The sequence below is a fragment of the Heptranchias perlo genome, chromosome 4 (genome assembly GCF_035084215.1).
Source record: "Heptranchias perlo isolate sHepPer1 chromosome 4, sHepPer1.hap1, whole genome shotgun sequence".
In the NCBI taxonomy this organism is placed as follows: domain Eukaryota; kingdom Metazoa; phylum Chordata; class Chondrichthyes; order Hexanchiformes; family Hexanchidae; genus Heptranchias; species Heptranchias perlo.
The window spans coordinates 56,551,655-56,575,619 of NC_090328.1; the positions used below are offsets into that span (position 1 = coordinate 56,551,655).

The window sequence follows — 23,965 nt, forward strand, 5'->3', positions numbered from 1 at the left end:
ATAGCAAATACCCTAGAAATTATATTTCAGGGTTTTATTGAGAGTGCATGTATGCTAGAGGACTGGAGAGTGGCCAGTCTAATGCCCAATTTCAAAACAAGACACAGAGCTAATTTTTATTTTATTTGTTCATGGGATGTGGGCGTCACTGGCGAGGCTGGCATTTATTGCCCATCCCTAACTGCCCTTGAGAAGGTGGTGGTGAGTCGCCTTCTTGAACCGCTGCAGTCTGTGTGGTGAAGGTTCTCCCACAGTGCTGTTAGGTAGGGAGTTCCAGGACTTTGACCCAGCGACAATGAAGGAACAGCGATATATTTCCAAGTCGGGATGGTGTGTGACTTGGAGGGGAATGTGCAGGTGGTGTTGTTCCCATGTACCTGCTGCTCTTGTCCTTCTAGGTGGTAGAAGTCGCGGGTTTCGGAGGGGCTGTCGAAGAAGCTTTGGCGAGTTGCTGCAGTGCATCCTGTGGATGGTACACACTGCAGCCACTGTGCATCGGTGGTGAAAGGAGTGAATGTTTAGGGTGGTGGATGGGGTGTCAATCAAGCAGGCTGCTTTGTCCTGGATGGTGCCGAGCTTCTTGAGTGTTGTTGGAGCTGCACTCATCCAGACAAGTGGAGAGTATTCCATCACACTCCTGACTTGTGCCTTGTGGATGGTGGAAAGGCTCTGGGGAGTCAGGAGGTGAGTCACTCGCCGCAGAATACCTAGCTTCTGACCTCCTCTTGTAGCCACTGTATTTATATGGCTGGTCCAGTTAAGTTTCTGGTCAATGATGACCCCCAGGAGGTTGATGGTGGGGGATTCAGCAATGATAATGCAGTTGAATGTCAAGGGGAGTTGGTTAGACTCTCTCTTGTTGGAGATGGTCATTGCCTGGCACTTGTCTGGGGCGAATGTTACTTGCCACTTATCAGTCCAAGCCTGGATGTTGTCCAGGACTTGCTGCATGCGGGCTCGGACTGCTTCATTATTTGAGGGGTTGCGAATGGAACTGAACACTGGGCGATTACAGGTCAGTTAGTTTAACATCTGTGATATGGAAAATTTTGGAATCTTTAATTAATGATTAAATACTTAGATGAAGACAATATAATTAGAAGCAGCCAACACAGATTTCAGAAAGGAAGATCATGCTTGATAAACCTGATGGAGTTCTTTGAAGAGGTGACAGACATGGTGGATGGGGGAAATGCAGTGGATGCGGGAAATGCAGTGGATGCGGTGTGCATGGACTTTCAGAAAGCTTTTGACAAGGTACCAAACTGAAGACAACTGGAGAACATTAATGGATATGGAATTAGAGGGAGGGTAGCAAATTGGATTCGAGAATGGGAGGGGGAAGAGATTGAGACTGGGGACTTTGGGCTTGGGAAGCGAAGGTGGACTGAAGATGAGGGATTGGGGAATGGGAGGCCGGAGAGAGATGGAGACTGGGGGTCAGGGGATTGGGGCTCAAATGATGGGGGGCGGAATAGGGTGGAGTGGGCATGGGGACCAACATTTCCTGTAGAGCCGGGAGCAGCAGCAACAATGTGGAGTGGGAGCGAGGCCGAGAGGGGAGCAGCCAGTAAAGGGGTAAGTGAAACCTGGGAACTTTACTGTGGGTAAATGGCGAAAGATTATTTCCACTGGTGGGCGAATAGAAAACTAGGGAATGGAAATCAAGTATTATCACCTGAAGAACCAAGGGGGAAGGGACGAAGAAGATTCTTGAACTGAGGGCCATTGGACGTGGTATCCTTCACCACAGGTAGCTATTGAGGGGAAGACTAAAATTTAATATAAAAGGGAAGGGGATAAATATTTGAAAGGAGGAATATAAAAGGATCTGGGGGCTACAGGAAAGAACGCCAGCACCAGAGGCCGAAGGCCTCCTTCTGTGTTGCAATTTCTCACTTTCCCCTCTTTGTCTGCTCGCAGGTGGCCTCCTAGTTCTTGAAACTTCTCGCAGAACAGCTGCTGGCATGAAACTACAAGCAAAGATACTCAAGTACAGGAGACCTAGCCTTTATATGATAAATGCAAAAACATTTGTAGACGTCACGTGATCAGGCATTCCATGGTCAGATGTCATGTGGTCACGTCACGTGATCACAGCTTCAGGAATGTCCGCAACCAGAGTTGGCAACCTCAATACTAACTTGATAGAGTATTTCAATGAGGTAACAGAGAGGGTAGATGAGGGCAATGTGGTTGATGTGGACTTTCAAAAGGCGTTTGATAAAGTGCCGCATAATAGGCTTGTCATCAAGGTTGAAGCCCATGGAATAAAGGGGGCAGTAGCAGCATGGATACAAAATTGGCTAAGTAACAGGAACCAGAAGACATAGATTTAAGGTGATTGACAAAAGAACCAAAGGTGACATGAGGAAAAACTTTTTTACACAGCGAATGGTTAGGATCTGGAATACACTGCCTGGGGAAGGTGGGGGGGGGCTGTTGGGGGTGGGTGGAGGCAGATTCGATAGTGGCTTTCAAAAGGGAACTGGATAAGTACTTGAAAGGAAAAAAATTGCAGGGCTACGGGGATAGGGTGGGTGAGTGGGACTAGCTGGATTGCTCTTGCATAGAGCAGGTATGCACTGGATGGGCCGAATGACCTCCTTCCGTGCTTATAACTTTTCTATGATTTTAACTAACATGCTTGTTTATACTTCAGTTCTGATTAAGGCTATAGACCAGGTTAACTTCACCTTTCTGTTTACTAATACTGACCGAGCTGCTGTGTGATTCCAGCTGTTTCTGGTTTAACAGTGTTACAGATTTGCACCTTTTTACACTGCACATCGAACCTTCTCCTTCCTCCAACTCTCGACGGTCAACAGATATGAAGCTGCTGCAGGTGAGGGGCAAGAGGTGAGCTCGAGGGGGCGGTCCCTCGAATCACGTGATTAGGTAAAGTGGGCGGGGCCGATAAAGCAGGCCGGTCTCGCGCGGGTGGTTCTTACGCGTGATGTCACGGGGTGCGTCGGTGGTGACGTTGAAGGGAGCGAGAGGAGCTGAGGAAGAGTGTTGTGTAACTGCGACAGGTGAGCGGGGCCGGGAGAGGGAAAAGCGGCTTTCTCTTTTGTTTAATGGAGACAAGGGGGCTGTTCTGCTTGAGGCCGGGAGCCAGGGGCCGTGCGGTCGGTGATGTCGAGTGCCCGCCCCGGACTCTAATGAAGGAGCAGGCGAGCGGTCACCGGCACGGCCCGGCCTCTGGTGGGAGCGAGTCTTTCGCTTCCCTCGCCCTTTCCCACCCCTTCTGATCTGTTCAACGAGTTTCCACCTGCCGGGCGGACTCTGACCTCTTTTGCCACCCTCCCCTTTCAGCTAAATAGGGAGTTATTGAAGCAGAGTTTTTGGGCTGTTTCTACTTCAGCGTTGAATGATATTGAACACAGGGGACGCCATGTATTTCACTGACTGACCATACCCATTACCTGAACAGTTAGAGTTTGAATGTAGTTAATCCAGTAGTGACGCATTTACTGACTTCAGACTAGGTTTGTCCTGTTCTGAATATTCATCACTTGGGTTTGATGTAGATATATAATTCAGAATATATTTATTTATACTTCATAGTATCATAGTAGGCATAGCATAGGAGGAGACCGTTTGGCTCATCGTGTCTGTGCCAGTTCCTTGAAAGAGCTATCTAATTAGTCCCATTCCCCTGCCCTTTCCCCATAGCCCTGTAGTTTTTTCCCTTCAAGTATTTATCCAATTCCCTTTTGAAAGTTGCTATGGAATCTGCTTCCACCACCCTTTCAAGCAGTGCATTCCAGATCATCATAAGTGCTGTGTTTTAAAAAAAAAATTTGCCATGTCGCCTCTGGCTCTTTTGCTGCTCACCTTAAATCTGTGTCATAAGAACATAAGAAATAGGAGCAGGAGCAGGCCAATCGGCCCCTCGAGCCTGCTCTGCCATTCAATAAGATCATGGCTGATCTGATCCTCTGGTCACTGACTGTTCTGCCACTGGAAAGAATTTCTCCTTATTTACTCTGTCAAAACCGTTCATTATTTTGAACATCTCTATCAAATCTCCCCTTAACCTTTTAAAATTGTACCATTTGGTTTATGTTGCCTCTCCTCATTCTTCCTACCAAAATACATCACTTCAAAGTTCTCTGGTAAATTTCATCAGCTGTGTGTCTGCCCATTTCACCAGTCTGTCCCCCTGAAGTCTGTTACTAATCTCCACATTGTTTGCTATATTTCCGAGTTTCATGTCATCTGTAAACTTTGAAATTGTACCCTATATACCGAAGTCCAGGTCATTAATATATATCAAAAAGAGCAGTTGTCCTAATACTGCCCCCTGGGCACACCACTGTATACTTCCCTCCAGTCTGAAAAACAACTGTTCACCATTACTCTCTGCTTTCTGTCCCCTCGACAATTTTGTATCCACGCTGCCACTGGTCCCTTTAATCCCATGGGCTTTAATTTTGCTAACAAGTCTATTATGTGGTACTTCATCAAATGCCTTTTGATAGTCCATATACATATCAACCCTCTGTGTTACTTCATTAAATAACTCAATCAAGTTAGTCAAACACGATTTTCCTTTAACAAATCCGTGTGCTGATTTTCATTTATCAGCCCATACCTTTCTAAGTGCCAATTTATTTTGTCCCAGATTATTGTCTCTAAATATTTCCCCACCACTGATGATAGGCTGACTGGCCTGTAATTGCTGGGTTTATCCCCCTCCTTTTTTGAACAGGGGTGTAACATTTGCAATCCTCCAGTCCTCTGGCACCATCCCCATATCTAAGGAGGGTTGGAAGATTGTGGCCAGAGCCTCCACAATTTCCACCCTTCCCTCAGTGACCTCAGTCCCATCTGGACCAGGTGACTTTTCTACTTTGAGTACTGCCAACCTTTTAAGCACCTTCTCTTTACCTAATTTTATCCTATCCAATATCACTACTATCTTCCCCTTTTACTGCTACAATGGCAGCATCCTCTTTGGTCTCATGTTGGTGGTTGCAGAAACACCTGTCTGTTCCCCTGACTATCACATTGCCGATAACAAATGCATTTCTTTTGCTCCCCTGTGCAGCTGAGTCTCCCGTGATGCCGTGGATTTGCTCCTGACTGCACTACCCCGAGATGTTAACATCCTCACTGGTATTCAACACTGAATACTGGTTTGTGAGCCACACTCCCAGGGGACTCCTGCACTGCCTGTCTGTTTCTCCTAGTCCGTCTGGTAGTCACCCACTCACTCTCCGCCTGAACTCTCTGTAGCTGCGGGGTGATCACCTCCTGAAATGTGTTATCCACGAAACTCTCAGCTTTCCGTATGTGCTCTAGTGATGCCAGCTGCCCCTCAAGCTCAAGCGCTCTTGAGCATTAATTGCACAGCAAAATAGTTTCTGCTGTGGTGCCAAAGTTGAAGTATAACTGCATAAATCCATGATGTGGAGATGCCGGTGATGGACTGGGGTTGACAATTGTTAACAATTTTACAACACCAAGTTATAGTCCAGCAATTTTATTTTAAATTCACAAGCACGTCGTTTTCACATCGTTCACCTGACGAAGGAGGAAGCCTCCGAAAGCTTGTGAATTTAAAATAAAATTGCTGGACTATAACTTGGTGTTGTAAAATTGTTTACAATTGCATAAATCCAATCAGTGATTTGAAAGTGAAATCCCTCAACAGTGGTGGGAGGGTTCCCCACCAGAAGTGCAAATTCCTTCTTTTGAAGTTGAAGTCTCCAGCGCCTGTTAGATGTGCAGCATCATAACCTTATTGTATTGACCAATGTGAGTGGGGCTGATTACCAAATTTAGAATTGCAGACAACAAGTGATTTTGGAGTACCAGTACAAATTGGCGTTCTGTCCTCACTTTTCTAACTGTTCCCTGTGTGCTATAAATGTGCACAAATGTATTCTGGAGTTATTTAAACTTGTCAGGGGTTCAAGAAGCTGCTCTAAATCACTCAAGTTTTGCTCTTGTGGTTTATGACATCTGAACCATTTGAAATTAAAGATTTGTCGTCACACTCGGGTATCTTGTGTTTTTCTCATTCCTGTTTTGCATTAATAAGCTTGCAGAATGGGCATGTAATTGGCAAATGAATTTCAATATAGATAAGTGTGAGGTGGTACATTTTGGTAGGAAGAATAAGGAGGCCACTTATTATCCAAGGCTTGGATAATAGTCTAAATGAGGTGGAGGAGCAGAGGGATCTGGGGGTACGCATACATAAATCACTAAAAGTAGCAGTGCTGGTTAATAAGACTTTTTTTAAAAAAAAGCAAACCAAGCACTGGGTTTCATTTCTAGAGGGATAGAATTTGAAAAGCACAGAAGTTAGTTAAACTTGTACCGAACCTTAGTTAGACCACACTTGGACTACTGTGAACAGTTCTGGTCTCCATATTATAAAAAGAATATAGAGGCACTGGAGAAGGAGCAAAAAAATTCACAAGGATGATACCAGAAATGGAAGGATATACTGAACAGGCTGGGGCTGTTTTCTCTGGAAAAGAAGACAGAGGTGACCTGATAGAGGTCTTTAAGATTATGAAAGGTTTTGATAGGGTAGAAGTAGAGATGATGTTTCCACTTGTGAGGAGACCAGAACTAGGGGCCATAAGCATAAGATCACTAAAAAATCCAATAGGGAATTCAGGAGAAACTTCTTCACCCGGAGAGTGGTAAGAATGTGGAACTCGCTACCACAAGGAGTAGATGAGGCGACTAGCATAGATGCATTTAAGGGGAAGCTAGATAAACACATGACCATATTCTGACTTACTATGCAACGCCACTGCAGATCAACGAGCATTTTTTAATAAAATGTGTAGGGCACACACTTCCTCGCCTTGCTACCTGTTGGAGAAAGGAATGGAAGGATATGCCGATAGGGTTAGATGAAGTAGGGAGGGAGGAGGCTCGTGTGGAGCATAAACACCGGCATAACCCTGTTGGGCTGAATGGCCTGATTTTGTGCTGTACATTCTATGTAATATAGAAGATGGCAGCTGACCTGGGAGAGAGGCTTCAGAAACTTACTCCACAGTCACCTAATGGTCAGAGCTTGCAACCACATTGTAATAGTTGACATAGCAAAATTGAATGGGAAATATTGACAGAAGAGTATGTCCAAACATTGTGACAACAGGTAGCAAGGAAATGTGTACCCTACACATTTAAAAAAATAAAATAATGCTAGTTGATCTGCAGTGGGTGTTGCACACAGTAAGTCAGAGAATATGGTCACTCTCTTACCTGTATCTGATTTTGTTTCTTTCTCTGCTCTCATTCTGTTCCCCTCTGTCTCTCCTTACCTTCGCTTCTCTTTCCTCCTGCTTGTCTTTTTTTCTTTTTGGGTGGTAGATGGTGGATGGAATGCTGTGGTGGGGAAGAGAGTCACCAACAGCTGCAGGCTGCATTTGCGGTAGGGGTTGCAGGGAAAATGTGGCTTAGTGGCTCGCTTCCCTCCAAGGACATCCCTTATATGCTTGGCCTCAATATACTTGGTACTCAGCATTTAGGGTGAATTATGCATTGTGTACTGAATATATTTAATGTGCTACTCACTGGGATACAGTATGGATAATTTGTAATCAATATGGTGATCATTTGTAAGGGAGTAGAACTAGTAAACATTGAGGGATTGGAGATGTCAAAAATGATGAAACATGTTGGTGCAAACTAGTGGAATATCATTTAAATTTCATTTTGAACAGTGAAACTCAGCCAAATTACATAGTTTGAGGTAGGAATTAATAGTTTTGTTTAAATACTTCTGGTATTGCTCATTGTGTAGAATTAATTTAAGATACTTTTACATGTAAAAAATTTCAACACCATTCTTGATTCCTTAGATCTAATATGTCAAGGCCTACAAGTGTGTCCCCACGACCTGGCAGCGCCCAATCAAGCCAAGCTGCCTCTAAAGCCAAAGGATTTAAGGATATCCGGATTGATGAAGAAGTGAAAATTGCAGTTAACATCGCCCTAGAGAGATTCCGTTACAGTGATCAAAAAGGTGGATGCAGTAACTGCATTTGTTGCTGAAAAATTCTTTTCGATTTTCTTTGGCATTAATATTTGGATAATGAAACTTGGATTGTTTTGAAATAGTCATTGGATAATACTTTTGCTTTTGTATTTTGATTTTAAAAACATAATTGAAAAATAAAATAATTTGTAAGTTAAATTCCATATTGAAGTTTCTATCAAATATTCTGCTTAGACCATGTGCATTACAAAATAAATTTCCTTTTAATTTTCTTGGGACTATTATTGAAGGAAGGAAGGAACTTGACTTTATTCAGTCCCTTATCACGACCTCAGGTCATCCTAACCGCTTTACAGTCAATGGGTTATTTTCAAAGTGCAGTCAATATTATTAAACAGACAAACACGGCAGTTAGTCTGCATGCTGCAAGGACCCACAAACATTAAATGAATGAATAGCCAGTTAATCTGTTCTTGTGGTGTTGATTGAGAGAGGACTGTTGGCCAGTACACCGGGAGAACTCCTTGCCTTTCTAATACTGCTATGGGATCTCATGTCTAACTGAGCAGCCTTGGCTCAGAGGTAGCACTCTTGCCTCTGAGTCAGAAGTTTGTGGGTTCAAGTCATCCTTGAGCACAAAATCTAGATTGACACTTCAGTGCAGTACTGAGGGAGCGCTGCACTGTCGGAGGTGTCGTCCTTTGGATGAGGCGTTGTACCTAGGCCCTTCTGCCCTCTCTCAGGTGGGCATAAGATCCCATGGCACTATTCAAAGAAGAGCAAGGGAGTGCTTGCTGGTGTCTTGGCCAATATTTATCCCTCAACCAACAGCACTAAATCAGATTATCTGATCACTATCTTATTGCTGTTTGTGGGACCTTGCTGGGTTTCCTACATTACAACAATGACAACACTTCAAAAGTACTTCATTGGCTGTAAAGTACTTTGGGAATATCCTGAGGTTATGAAAGGTACTATATAAATGTAAGTTCTCTCTCTCTTTGAGCAGGCATACAGGGCTTCAGTTTGACATCTCATCCAAGAGATGGTACCTTCTTCAATCCTGCACTGAAACATTCTCAGTACTGCACTGATGTGTCAGCCTTAAATTATGTGATCAAACCTTTTGGGCTTAAACGCACAATTTTCTGAGTTAGTTGAGCCAAGCTGACGTGTAAGCACTCAACCTATCGTGCCTGTGCTGCTTTTCTGGAAGAACTATCCACTTAGTCCCATTCTCTGCCCTTTCCCTATAGCTTTTAAGATTTTTCTTTTACAAATACTTACCTACTTCCATTTGAAAGTTATTATGGATTCTGCTTTCACCACTGTTTCTGATCAGGCATTCATGTTCTTTGCATTAATAAAAAAATTTCCTAACCTCTTGTTCTTTTGAAATTACTAAAGATATTTTAATGCACCACATGACTTTACACAACATTTTTCATCTTTCCCTGTGATCATTGGTTGTCAGCTTGAAAATCCTTTGTGAAGATAAGTCATAAATTGGGGAGAGCCACAGTTCCAATTAGTGTAAACATACAAATTTGATCTGAGGTAGTTTAAATTTTTAATGTGTTAGAATTATACAATTTTATAGGAAAGCTTTTGGCCCATCGTGTCTGTTAGCTGTCTGAAAGAGCTATCGACTTAGTGCCTTTTCAGTATATCGTTTTTAAAAAAAAATTATTTTTCATAGAATCACACAGCACAGAGGAGGCCATTCAACCCATGGTGCCTGTGCCTGCCCTTTGAAAGAGCTATCCAATTAGTCCTACTCCCCCGCTCTTTCCCCATAGTCCTACAATTTTTTCCATTTCAAGTATATATCCAATTCCCTTTTGAAGGTTACTATTGCATCTGCTTCCACTACCCTTTCAGGCATTGCATTGCATTCCAGATCATAACTCGCTGCGTAAAAACATTTTTGCCTCGTCTCCCCCCTGGTTCTTTTGCAAATTATCTTAAATCTGTGTCCTCTGGTTAGCGAACCTCCTGTGAGTGCAAACAGTTTCTCCCTATCTACTATCAAAACCCTTCCTAATTTTGAACACCTCTATTAAATCTCCCCTTACCCTTCTTTGCTCTAAGGAGAACAATCTCAGCTTCTCTAATCTCTCCACATAACTAAAGCTCCTCATCCCTGATGCTGTTCTAATAAATCTTCTCTGCACCCTCTCCAAGGCCTTGACATCCTTGCTAAAATATCGTGCCCAAAATTGGACACAGTACTCCAGATGAGGCCTAACCAGTGATTTATAAAGGTTTAGCATAACTTTGTTGCTTTTATCTATGCCTCTACATTTAAAGCCAAGGATCCCTTACGGGTTTTTTCACAGCTTTATCAACTTGTCCTCCCACCTTTTTAAATATGTATTCACTAGATTCTGCTTCCACTACTCAGTCTCGTAGGACATTCTATGTCCTAACAATAGACTGCCTAAAATTAAATAAATACGTTCTTATAACCTTTTCTTTTGGTGATGATCATAAATTTGTGCAATCAAGTTAAGAACTCATTGACCAGTCTTCACAGTAAGCCATACTCCCTATTGTGACATATACTTGTCACACAAGACTTGCCTTTTACAAATCTGCATTGGCTGTTTGTGATTAATCCATGTTGTTGTAAGTGATTATTAATTTTATCCTGTATAAACCTGTAGAAGCTTACTACTGATGTTAGGCTGATCAATCTATAGTTACGCAGTTTATCTCTTTGTCCCTTCTTGAGCAGAGATGTTACATTGGCGACCGCCCATTCCTCTGGCACAATTTCCATGTCCAGGGATGTTTGAAAGATTGTGGTCAGATACTCTGCTATTTCCTCTTTGGTTTCCCTCAGTATTTTAGGATGCATGTCACCAATTTTGACAGAGTTCCACCAACTGCTTCAGTACTTCCTTGTTATCTGTAGTTCTATCTAATTGCTGCACTTTCTCTTTTACCACTGTCACCTATCTTTGAAAACGGAGGCAAAATCTCCACTCTTTCAGAGACGTTTTTCTTTAGTCTCTAGTCAGCTTCGTAACTGGCACTGTAAATGCTCTATCATATGTACATTGGTTTGCCAGTACTTTTTGCTGTGATTCCCTAATGCAACATGTTTTGATTGTAGCTCACGAGAGAGAGTAGAAAACAACTTGTTTTAGTACAGGTAGAAATAGAAAATCACTTTGATGAATCACTCTGAGCCACTCTTCTGCATGCACTAATGGGGCAGGGGATTGCAGGCCAGTATTAGTAGGAGCTGGAGCAGGTTGGCTGCCAATGCTCTTGACTGGAGAATGGTGCATAGCATAGGAACCTGAAACAAAATAATGAAAAGGTGAAGGAATTGTGCAATGTGTATGAGAGGAAAGTTGATACTTGGGTAGTAATCCTATTTAATGGTTAAGACGTCTTCAGTCTGGAGCACCAAAATTCTAGCAGGTTATCATCTGAATACCAAGATAAGATCACCAAACTGGAAATCATTCCCATGATTCCCCTTGTGTAAGATACACTTTGAAGTTAAAGTTATGTTTTGGTTCCATTTCTTTTGTTGACAGCAGATGCCGTGTGTGTGTGGAGGCCATTGTCCTTGTATAGTAAGCTTTCATTCTAGGGAACATAGTTTATTGTTTTGGTAAGAACTCGAATGAAGATGACTGAGAAAAGAATGTTTCACCATTCATTGCAAAATTGGGGGTTCTAACAGTATGCTGCAGAGTCTCTTGCTGCGATTTGATGTACTTGAGGCATTTCAAATTATGTAAACTAGGTAAAATATTACATAACTGCCATTTGCACCAGCTACAACTGATTTGTTTTTTCTTCTAGAAATGGAATTTCCATCCTCCTTGACTAGTACAGAAAGGGCATTTATTCATCGTCTTGCCCAGTCCCTTGGCTTGATCTCTAAAAGCAAAGGGTGAGTTGCAAAGATTTGGGACATGTTTGATGCTTGCATGCTATAGTTTCCTGTTACTAGTGTTACAGAATATTTTGTTCTGGGTAAGTGATGCAGAGTCTTCCAGTTAATAAATACCTAGTACATCAACCAATCACAATTGAAATGCTTTTATATCTCTTTTAAATGTGAGTTTTAATATATTTACATTCCAAACAATGTATTGAATTGTTTTCAGTTTTCCCTACTATTTTACACCAAAGATGTAAAATATATGTGAAAATAAATCACTGATTATTAAAAGGTGCTGTGTTGTATGCATGAAGGAAATGGAAAGATTGTTTCAATTTAATAGCTCCACCAGGCTGAATAAAGCCCCCAAAGTGAACTCACTAGAATGATCCATTTGCAAATTAAGCACTTTGTCAGCAAAAGCCGACTGAAGTGGAGTTACCCAGTACTGAAGAACTTGCTGTACCCTAACCTCCCACAAACAAGCAATAAAACTACTTTTGTGGGAGTTAAATACCTTTATCTCCATGTGGGATGAGAGAAATGTACATGGGGCCAAAGCCTAGGAAAAAGCTCTTAAAAACCCACATTCGTCAACAGTTGAGTTGATTTATGAAGCAGTGCATTGTCTCCACTTAAAATAAATTTAAAAGTGGACAGATTAAAATGAAGACTATCTCTACCTGTATGAAAAAAAGAGCCCTTATGTCCTGAGTGATCATATTCAACTTGTGTCTATAGTGAAGTAACAGGAATCAACTTGTAGTTTTGCACATAACCTTGTTCCAAGAGTTACTATTATCAAATTAATTATAGTTAGTGATTATTTGGAATCAGCTCCCTGTTTGTTCTTGCTTCCCCCACCACACCCCATTTGAATCCCTTCAGTTTTGTTTCCACTCTCTCCACAGTACTGACCGTGTCCTGGCCCAAGTCACCAATTTTGTCCTCTGTGGGGGATGGAGCATTATCCTGCTTTGCCCTCAGTGACTTTTCCAAGGCCTTCATTATAATTGACCATTCCATTCTCCTCTACTACTTTTCTATTCACCTTAATGTACCACTGTTGTATAGTTCCATTCCTACTTGTCTCAACATATCCAGTTGTACTCCTGCAGAGAGTTCTCCCACCCTCACACAGTCACTCCTGGTTTGCTCAAGCCTCCATCTTTGAACCGTACTCTGCTATTCTTTCTCAATATATTACCTCTTGTCACTATTATCTTTAAGCTTGGGATCAGTTTTCATATTTACACTGGTGATATTCCAACTTTACCATCACCTTGATCTCAGAGTTACAGAGCTATCCAACTACTTGTTCGACATCAAGTTATGGACGAATCAGAGCTTTCCTACCTCATTGACTAGAATAAAGCCTTCGTATCAGGCTTCTGCAAGAAACACTGCACCCTAGCACCTGATTTCACTTTCTGGCCCCTTCCTCAGCTGTTCTCTCAGACTGAACCTGCCAGTGTGCAACCTCTGGTCCTTTTGACCATGAGCTGAGCTTCAAACTTCACATTCTATCCATCACAATGACTGCCTATTTCAAGCTCCTAAAACATCACCTACCTTCATCCCTACCTCCCACCACCACCACCACCACCACCGCTGAAATTCTCATCCAAGCTTTCACCTCCAAGATCTACTTTTACAATGAACTCTTTGCCAGCATCTCACAAATTCCATCACTCACATCCAGTACCAAGTCCTGCTTATCTATTGCCCCTGTTCTTACGACCTACTTCTGGCTCCGTGCCCTTCAACATTAGTTTCAAAATCCTCGTTTACGAATTTTTCCATGGTCTTTGCACCACTCTTATCATTCACTCTTCCAATGTTGACCTACTGTGTCCTGTTCCCCTCCCCACCCTCTGCTCTAATGGTGGCCAAACCATCAGCCATCATGCCCCTGTAGTTTGGAATTCTTTCTCTAAATGCCACTGTCTTGCTACAATCTCCTGACCTTAAAGCATGCTCAAAACCTGTCCTTTGACACCTGCCCTAATAATTCTTCTCCCAATTGTTGTTCAGTGTTTGCATTCACTTCTCTTCCCCCCCCCCCCCCCCCCTCCAAAGCACATGTGAAGTCCTCTGGAGCTTGTGGCTAGATTAAAGGCACTACATTAGTGCTTGTTGCAGTTTTTATGGATATTTTCATTACATGTCTATTCAAATGGAGCTTTGAACACTGCCTGTTATGAAGAGAAAGCAAAATTGTGTTTAAGAAGTTGCAGCACTGTGGTTTAGCTGCACAAAATAATTTGTTTTATATGTTATGAAATAGTTTTTGTTTTGGTTTAACATTTTTCTTTAATGACTTTTAGTTAATTCACAGTTCATGAAAGCTATACTGCCATACTGCAGTAAAAAAAAAATGTTTTCCATACGGCAAAGTTCCCTTTTCTGTTTATAGTGCTTTGCCATTTAAAGTTGTTTGAGAAACAGTCATTGATTCTTTCCTTTCAGAAAAGGGGCACACAGATTTCTTACAATAAAGAAAAAAGATGGCTCTGAGATGGCTCAGGCTGTCATGACCTGCACGCTAACTCACAGTATGAAACATGCCATTCGCAATCTAATTCAGAGGTTTCCTGTGACTAATAAAGAGCGCACAGATCTTTTACCCAAAACTGAACGTGGGAATGCATTAACTGTTGAAGCAGGTATGTAATACTGTTTATTTTGGAGGGAGGAAATAAACAGTTGGTAAGTTTATCTCGCAGTTTTAATGGTTAAAAAAAATCTTGCAATTAATTTGGTTACTTTTTGCAGAGTCCAAACCAGCAGGTGGAGTTGAGGGTGATTACAGGGCTTGCTTTTGGACTTTTTTTGTTGCTGAAAATTCATTGAAGACCATAATATTTAATGGCCTAGATTTTCTGATTGGCATTATTTAAAATAAATGGCTGTTGTTAAAAAGATTGCTGATCGGAAAATCCTAATATACAGATGTAACCGAAAAAAACATATTTCTGTTTTTAAAAACATAGATTTTGGTATCTGCATTATATTTTAGAAATTTCCAGACAATCCACTCTACGCTGCTTTTAGCCTTCAAAGCAATAAATGAGGCACGCTACGTATGCCGCAAAGGTGCATTTTTAAAAATGGAATGGAACTTTGGACAGTTGTGAAAATCTTAATGTATTTTGCAATTAGCATTTAAATTGAGGGCATTTTGTAGATTGAAAATTTAATAAAATATTTAGAGCAAAAGAATGACAGTTTCTTCATAATTGTAACTGTTCTAATAGTCTTCAAATCTCGTGGCAATAAATGCTAACCACTGGGAGTCTAGGTTCACCAAAGCCTGAAGAGGAGCTTGCATGTAAGGTTGCAATAGTTACTAATCTCTACATTGTTGGTCCAAGTCTTAAACATATATATCTATTCATTATTTTTACAGGTTCATTTTGCGCAAGTCTCATTTTATGAGATACATTGTAATAGTTTGTGTAGATAAGCTGTCTTTAGTTTTAACATTGATTTTCAAGATGTGCTTTAGTTGGTTACACTTTTCTGCCCCCGCTAGAAAACAACCGAGAAATGAATAAGACCAGTGGTAGACTCAACAATGGCATTCCTCAAGTTCCACCAAAACGAGGAGATTCCGAATTGGATGCCTTTAGACAGTCTCTGCCTGTTTTTGAAAAGCGAGATGAAATAGTGAAAATCATAAAAGAGAACAGAGTGATTTTAATAGTTGGAGAAACAGGATCTGGAAAAACTACACAGGTGTGACCCCCCTTAATTTTTCAATAATACTTGTTTTTATATTGCCTTATTATCATATCAAAATGCCTCAAAGCAATTTGATTTGAGCTTTTTTGAGTGCAGCGGTTGTTATATGGGAAAACATAGATCCATCAAATCTTTTGGTTTTATATACTAGCATCTTATATGTAGGGAAATGTTGTTGAATTTGTTTTTGGATAATTTTCTGGAGAAGTTTGTGCATTTTATGGCTTGATGTCATTTGTGTTTATTTTTGGTGAAGTACAGATCCCCATTTTATATCTGCTTTTTGTGCATTGTTACAGGGTTGCCATAAGCCCCTGAGCCTTGGCTTTGCCAACCTATGCTTCAGTTCTCTGGATTTAGTTAAGTGATGTATGTCCATACAAGGGTCATATATTAGGCAAATCAAAACTTCAACTATGTGGATTTTTTAATGGTTTGTAGACTCCTAAGTATGGCAAGTAGTCTTTCTGTGTTTCACTCATGGTTAATCCAAAAAATGCATAAACATGTAACATTGGCATTTCAGCAGAAGTGTGACTGTCTCTGGATCATTTTATTAGGATTGAAATCATGATTTTTTTTTAAATTTTAAAAATGAGCCTCTAAATTTCACGCTGCAATCTTTAAAATGGCTATCTGATGCAGTAACAGCTGCTTCACAGCCGTGTGACAATTAGGATAAAATGCCAATAGCTTTTGTTTTCTGGACTTAATTATATCTAATGAACATATATTTCCCAAGTTTAAAGTATAGATTGCTAAGGGAGGACTGAAATGTATTATAACAAATTGGTTATTCACCTTTTTCAAAAAAAATGAAAATAGGAGCTTTTTTAAACTTGCCTTTGCCTGAGGTTCTGAAAATAGAGTAATATGAGGATTTTCATATGATAGTGTTTTTAAATGTGTTGATTTACTGTAGAACTATATATAGAATATATTCTGCCAATAATAACTAATTTACCTTTATTCCTTTGGTATTTTCTCACCTTTAGTCACTTCTATAACACTTGTTTGCACGATTTAAGATCAAGCCTTTTATGGTTGCTGTTCAATAGTGTGCCCGTTTTAATGTCATTTTGATCTTTACCTTTTTGGAAACTATTATGGTGCTGGAGATTTTTTCGGAGAGCGTGTGATTACAAAATACAGAGTCACAGGCACAGTATTCTGAAAATTTGCAAGTATTTTTGCAGCAGTCCTGTACATTTGTTCTGAGTCTGTCTCTTAATTTGAGAGTGGATGTGTTCACTCTTTATTGTATTATTTTTCAGATCCCTCAGTTCCTTCTGGATGACTGTTACAAGAATGGAATACCCTGCCGTATATTCTGTACTCAGCCCCGGCGACTTGCAGCTATTGCTGTGGCAGAAAGGGTTGCTGCAGAGAGGGGTGAGAAGATTGGGCAGACTATTGGTTACCAGATACGACTGGAGAGCAGGTATAAAGAAAGAAGCTGTTTAACACAAAAGTGCACTTGATATTTAAGTTTGCTAATGCAAAATTAATTTTGTTTCAGGGTTTCCCCAAAGACACTGCTGACATTTTGTACTAATGGAGTACTCCTTCGAACACTAATGGCTGGAGATGGCACCTTAGCAGCTGTCACACATGTGATAGTAGTAAGTTTATCAGAATGATGCATGTATCCATTTTCCCTAACTGAACAGAACATGAAATAAAAACAGAAAATGCTAGAAATATAGGTTCTTCAGCATCTGAAAGGGGAAGAGCTGTTAATATTATTTTGGTTGTGGTCCTTTCCTCAGAACTGGAGGATATCCCTGTTGTAGGACTGAACAAAACAATCTGTGAGGTAGTGACAGACATTCTTTTTTTAAAAAGGTGGGAGTGGAAGCATGGAAATGGGGGCAGACCTGGCCTATGGCCCTGTCATCCACAGCTAAGTGAAAATCTTAGATGAGGGAAAAAGGACTGGCATGGGGAGTGGTTATCAGAGCAGATACTATGACAATGGAGAAACAGGGAGAAAGGGATGGAGCTGTTGCAGGGTGGAGTGGGACCATGTACAGCATGATCCCAGCATGAAAGCACATCTCCTTGCACCTATTCTTTCCCTGTATCCTTCATTTTGCTGAGCCCTTAAAAGGGCTTGATTATCTTCCAGTTACCAGTTGGAACAAAGGATCTACACCTAGAACATTAACCTGCCATTTCTATTTTCAGGTGCTGATAGACTGAATATCTATTTCCAGCATTTTTTATTTTAGATTTGCAGTTTGTTTCCCTTTATCCCTACTATGAAACAAGTGGCCACAATGCAAAATTCTAAAACAATTCCAGTATAATTAGCATTTAAAACATTTAGCAATATAGTTAATTTACTGGAACAAGCAATTTTTGGAATGTTGACAAGGTACTCTGGTGGTGTACTATATTGGTTTTAACCTACATATTAGGTTTAGGTTTCCCAACAAAACCAATTATATGCCAGGTGCTTGTTCAGGGTGGGGAAGTCACAGGAATTGCTCTTGTGTCCCTCCGAGTGTGCAGGTTACGTTACAACAGAGTCCTTGAAGCAGCGCACCTGTTTGGCTGAGGAATTGTGCCTTTTTTTAGGGGAGGAAAGTGGAAGCAGGGAAGCAAGTTTGAAAAGGAGAGAAAATGCAAACTAACCAAAAAAGATCTTAGTTTTGAAAAGGTAGTGTTATACTTTGTTTTAAACCAAACTTGATTGATATAACAATTTTAATGAAAATTACCAATTAATTTTTAACAACAACTTGCATTTATATAGTGCCTTTAATGTAGTAAAATGTCCTAAGATGCTTCGCAGGAGAGTTATCAAACAAAATTTGACACCGAGCCACATGAGAGATTAGGACAGGTGAAAGAGGTAGGTTTAAAGTTGGACAGAGAGGTTTAGAGAAGGATTTCCAGAGCTTAGGGTCTAGGCAGCTGAAGGCACAGCTGCCAATGGTGGAGCGAAGAAAATCGGGGATGCACAAGAGGCTGGAATCGGAGGAACGCAGAGATGAGGGCTTTCGAGCTGGAGAAGGTTAGAGATAGGGAGGGGCGAGGCTATGGAGGGATTTGAAAACAAGGATGAGAATTTTAAAATCAAGGCGTTGCCGGACCAGGAGTCAGTGTAGGGCACAGGGGTGATGGGTGAACGGGACTTCGTGCGAGTTAGGATACAGGCAGCAGAATTTTGGATGAGCTCAAGATTACGGAGCTGCAAGATGGGAGACTGGCCAGGAGAGCATTGGAATAATCAAGTCTAGAGGTAACAAATGTAAACAATTTTACAACACCAAGTTATAGTCCAACGATTTTATTTTTAATCGTTGGACTATAACTTGGTGTTGTAAAATTGTTTACAATTGTTAACCCCAGTCCATCACCGGCATCTCCACATCAGAGGTAACAAAGGCAGGGATGAGGGTTTCAGCAGCACGTGAGGCAGGGGTGGAGATCAGCGATGTTATGGAGGTGGAAGTCGGCGGTCTTGGTGATGGAGAGGATATGGGGTCGGAAGTTCAGCTTAGGGTCAAATAGGATGCCAAAATTATGAAGTCTGATTCAGCCTTAGACAGTGGCCAGGGAGAGGGATGGAGTCGGTGGCTAGGGACCGAAGACAGGCTCTCATAGTTTGTAAAGTGTGTTAGCACTCTATCGTTAGAATGGGAACGCCACCACCTGCGCATTCCCCTCCAAGTCACACACCATCCCGACTTGGAAATATATCGCCGTTCCTTCATCGTGGCTGGGTCAAAATCCTGGAACTCCCTACCTAACAGCACTGTGGGAGAACCTTCACCACACGGACTGCAGCGGTTCAAGAAGGCAGCTCACCACCACCTTCTCAAGGGCAATTAGGGATGGGCAATAAATGTCGGCCTCGCCAGCGACGCCCACATCCCATGAACGAATAAAAAATTACTGGAGCTGCAGTTGACTAAATAGTGGGAAATTTTACTACAAAAGCTAATCTTAGCCACCCCAGAAAGTTTGGATTTTACGTTTGTGCTAACCAAATTGTAGCTGCATCACTAATTTTATTTTTCACTAATTTCTAGTTCAATTCTTCCACCCTCCTCCTATTGCTGTATCTTTCTGCAATGTTTTTTCTGTGAAACAGTGTGGTTGTATGGCCTGGACTACTGCACCTTCAGGATATGCCTGCTTTCTGCTGTCCAGTGCTCCAGATAGCCACTTGGTTAGAAACTATGGAAATTTGTTTAGTAAAAGCATTTCAGTTCAATTGACAGTCTGTCCTGGGATTTGAGTTTGTGATCCTCAGAGATGATGCAGCATGGTTATTCAAGAACTTTGTTCACAGCTCAGCAAACTGGCTCTTCTTCCTTGCAACTCAGATCTGGACTTGTGGAGCAAGACTTGAACATTCCTAATACATGCCACTAAACATTAGGGCACTAATGTGCAGCACCACTTCGCTTAGCCTGGTTGAATTCATCCTACAAATGCAAAGGCTGTTCACCATGTGAATTGAATGAATTAAGTTAAGTGATAAATGTATGGGAGGGTATATGCTATGCAACAACTAACCAGCTAACTGATAAAAGTTGAAGTTGCACAGATTAAAAATTGGATGTTACCATGCTTTTGTTTTACTAAGTGTACAGTTGATGCTTAAGAATACATACCCATCCTTTTCCCTTTTTTTGTGTGCCAGGATGAAGTGCATGAGCGAGATCGGTTTAGTGATTTCTTATTAACTAAACTGAGGGATCTGATGCAAAAACACCCATCTCTAAGACTTATACTTTCTAGTGCAGCTCTGGATGTTAATCTCTTCGTCAGATACTTTACTGGATGTCCTGTCATTTACAGTAAGTAAAAGCTAGTGAACAACATTTTATATGTACCTAGTATCCTGTAATAAAATAAAGTCCACTTTTGTGGTATTTAATTTGCCACGGCCTCGACACTTTGACTATCAGTCTTCCTTTTTTTAAGTCTCATAAGCTGTTCACTTAAAGAATATTTGGTATTGCCACAAGAGCAGACCTTTTTAAAGTGAAGATAGTTTGGCAAAATATTACCATTTGCCACTTCAGTTAAACATGGTCATAAATTTGAGCTTTGAGAGGAAATTTAAACTGCTGATAATTTATTACCAATTAGTACCACATTATCAGTATTACTCAGACCAGAAGGATGGGTAGTGTGGTAAATGAAAATGTCGCAATGATACAATAGGAGATGTTTTTCTAGGCTGGGTTAAGATACATTGGACATAGCAGAGGGAGCTTCTCTGCATCCATGTTGTCCCTACCTGGGGATGCTTTAATCTGATACCAGTTGCCTAAAATGAAGATGTGTTCCCATTTCCCATTGTGAACAAAAATAATCCTTATTGAGGTTTGGTACAGTATAACTCTGACCTTAGTATATCATGCTGTCTGCACTGCTCACATATCTTATGTATGCAGTGACCATTAAGTCAGTGGAGCAAAATGTTTCTTGGTATTAGTTATGGACACTTACAGCAATGTACCTAAGTGGATGTTTTCTGAGGGTTAGTATTTATATAGAGGATGAAAGAATTTTGTAAAACTAGGCAAATACTTGTTTCATTTTGAGAATAGGAATTTTAGGTAGACTCATGACTAAATACAGGTTACTAAGTGGGGTAGTGAATTATGTCATATATTTGTCACTCTTTAAGGCAGAAGGCATCTGGGAAAATTGGAGCTTAATGTACTCTGGGATGGTCACTTCGTTGGCTAACATGTGGATGGCTCCTCTTGAAGCCAGCTGCAGGACAGCAATCTAAAGTAGCATGTTTCCTTTCACATTGGCTCAATGGATACTGTAGGAAAGAAAAGTTTATATCCGTGACTGATCAGGGTGATCTGTTCCAAGTTAGCCTTAAGATGCAAGTTATTGGAACCCTGCTGCCATTTTTTTTACACTCTTGGTTTGGCTAGATTCACCCATGAGCGGGATTTTATCATCGTCCCTTAGGGTAAAATTAACCGGGACACTGTTTCTTTAAGCAGGTCACTAGGAGGTTACTGGAGTCTTTGGAGCAAGACACCTGTTCTGTTGGTGAGAGAGTAGTGAGTGGCATTAAAGGGACTTGAGAGATGACAATAATTTGGAAAATGTGTAATAGAACTAACTGACATGCCTTTGTCAAACTCTTGGTCATGGTAAACAATTTAAAATTATATATTGTATCAGAGAAATTGCAGATTCAACTATGGATTTTGGTGGCATTGTAAGCAGTGTAGATGAAAACATAAAATTACAAAGCGATATTGGTAGATTAGGTGAATGGGCAAAACTGTGGCAGATGGAATTCAATGTAGGCAAATGTGAGGTCATCCACTTCGGACCAAAAAAGGATAGAACAGGGTACTTTCTAAATGGTAAAAAGTTAAAAACAGTGGATGTCCAAAGGGACTTAGGGGTTCAGATACATAGATCATTGAAGTGTCATGAACAGGTGCAGAAAATAATCAATACAGCTAATGGAATACTGTCCTTTATATCTAGAGGACAAGAGAACAAGGGGGCAGAAGTTATGCTGCAGCTATACAAAACCCTGGTTAGACCGCACGTGGAGTACTGTGAGCAGTTCTGGGGACCGCACCTTCGGAAGGACATATTGGCCTTGGAGGGAGTGCAGCGTAGGTTTACTAGAATGATACCCGGACTTCAAGGATTAAGTTACGAGGAGAGATTACACAAATTGGGGCTGTATTCTCTGGAGTTTCGAAGGTTAAGGGGTGATCTGATCAAAGTTTATAAGATATTAAGGAGAATGGATAGGGTGGATAGAGAGAAACTATTTCCGCTGGTTGGGGATTCTAGGAGTAGGGGGCAATGTCTAAAAATTAGAGCCAGACCTTTCAGGAGCGAGATTAGAAAACATTTCTACACACAAAGGGTGGTAGAAGTTTGGAACTCTCTTCCGCAAACGGCAATTGATACTAGCTCAATTGCTAAATTTAAATCTGAGATAGATAGCTTTTTGGCAACCAAAGGTATTAAGGGATATGGGCCAAAGGCAGGTATATGGAGTTAGATCACAGATCAGCCATGATCTTATCAAATGGCGGAGCAGGCACAAGGGGCTGAATGGCCTATTTTTATTCCTATGTTCCTAATCTTTGATGCCTTTCTTTCAAGTTCAAGGGAGACCATTTGAAGTAAAAGAACTGTTTTTAGAGGACATCTTACGTACCACTGGGTACACAAATAAAGAAATGTTGAAATATAAAAAAGAGAAACAGCGAGGTAAGCTCAAATAACCCAGGAGTTTTCTTATTGAATACTGTCTGCTTTTCAATGCAAGCCTGATATCACTCCCAAAATTGAGGCTTACTCTCAAAATAGTTTCAATATATTTTTGAATTGTTGCTTGTTAGGAGACTGCTTTACTACTTGAATATTGTACAATGGTTTGTTTATTTATACTAGTCGTTCTCCCATGGCGTTGCACACTAGGAGTCGAGACCAAGTAGTCTTTGGATAAAATAGGTGAGGAGAGAGGAGTTGAGAGGGGAAGGAAAATATGTTTGATTCCAGAATGTTTAGTGTTGTATAAGTTTAAGAACTCTCAAAGTCACAATTGATTTAAAATTTTCACAGTTCAATAAGCTGATTTTAAAAAAATCACGCTTCACTATAGGATAAAAGTTGAATTTAAAAAAAATCACATCTCTTTTAAGTAAGTTGATTAAAATATTTACAGCACTTCATAATTGAAAATGAGACTGATTAACACAACCTTGTTTTAAAAAAAATATCAAATACATCTACAGAAAGCTGAGGCTAGACTTACAGTATTCAGGAAGGAAGGTTTTCTCAGTAGGCAAATGGCCAATACAGCAAGGCACCTGAGACTTCATGGTAGTGAGGGAACACTGGGCAGTAATGGGGGGAACACTGGGATGGAGTGGATGATGGCAGTTATTAGGGCAAGACAGGCTCCAGTAAGTGTGCATGCACCTACTGGAAGCAGAGCGACAATTATGGCAAGAGTGGGTGGAAGTTATTGGGCAGGGGGAGGCGCAAATGGAAGTCAATGCCTCTAATAAGAGAAGGCCTGCAGCACAAAGAGGACAAAAAACAAAACAAACAACCAGCAGGCTTCAGCAGGATGTTGTATGTAGCTCCAACCATTGTGGGAGCCCAATCACCGACAAACACAAGATGGAGAGGGTGAGTGGTATGGCTCTGAAGGCTGCTGAAACTGCTAGTTTTTAAATTGCAATGGTTTATAAACTAATTACATTTTAACACATAAAAATTTGAAAGTATAGTATTTTTAAAAAAATGCAATTTAAAAAGTCTATAAAAGCAAGAAGTTGTATTTATATAAAGCACCTTTCGTGAATGCAGTACGTCCC

The 23,965-nt window shown here is 40.9% G+C and overlaps 1 protein-coding gene across 5 annotated transcripts in view; it reads left to right on the forward strand.

Annotated features, from left to right (window-relative positions):
- The first annotated feature begins 2,956 nt into the window (after positions 1 to 2,956).
- ythdc2 (YTH domain containing 2) overlaps positions 2,957 to 23,965 on the forward strand; it is a 78,285-nt gene continuing 57,276 nt past the window's right edge. For 4 of the 5 annotated variants that reach the window (XM_067982965.1, XM_067982967.1, XM_067982968.1 and 1 more), the window contains exons 1-9: positions 2,957 to 3,032; positions 7,836 to 7,999; positions 11,795 to 11,885; positions 14,346 to 14,542; positions 15,412 to 15,614; positions 16,895 to 17,061; positions 17,140 to 17,242; positions 20,278 to 20,434; positions 22,743 to 22,850. In XM_067982965.1, coding sequence (XP_067839066.1) covers positions 7,843 to 7,999; positions 11,795 to 11,885; positions 14,346 to 14,542; positions 15,412 to 15,614; positions 16,895 to 17,061; positions 17,140 to 17,242; positions 20,278 to 20,434; positions 22,743 to 22,850 — 1,183 coding nt within the window. In that variant the 5' untranslated portion in view covers positions 2,957 to 3,032; positions 7,836 to 7,842. Of the gene's footprint in view, positions 3,033 to 7,835; positions 8,000 to 11,794; positions 11,886 to 14,345; positions 14,543 to 15,411; positions 15,615 to 16,894; positions 17,062 to 17,139; positions 17,243 to 20,277; positions 20,435 to 22,742; positions 22,851 to 23,965 lie in introns of those variants that run through there. The other variant, XM_067982970.1, reaches the window with a different exon arrangement.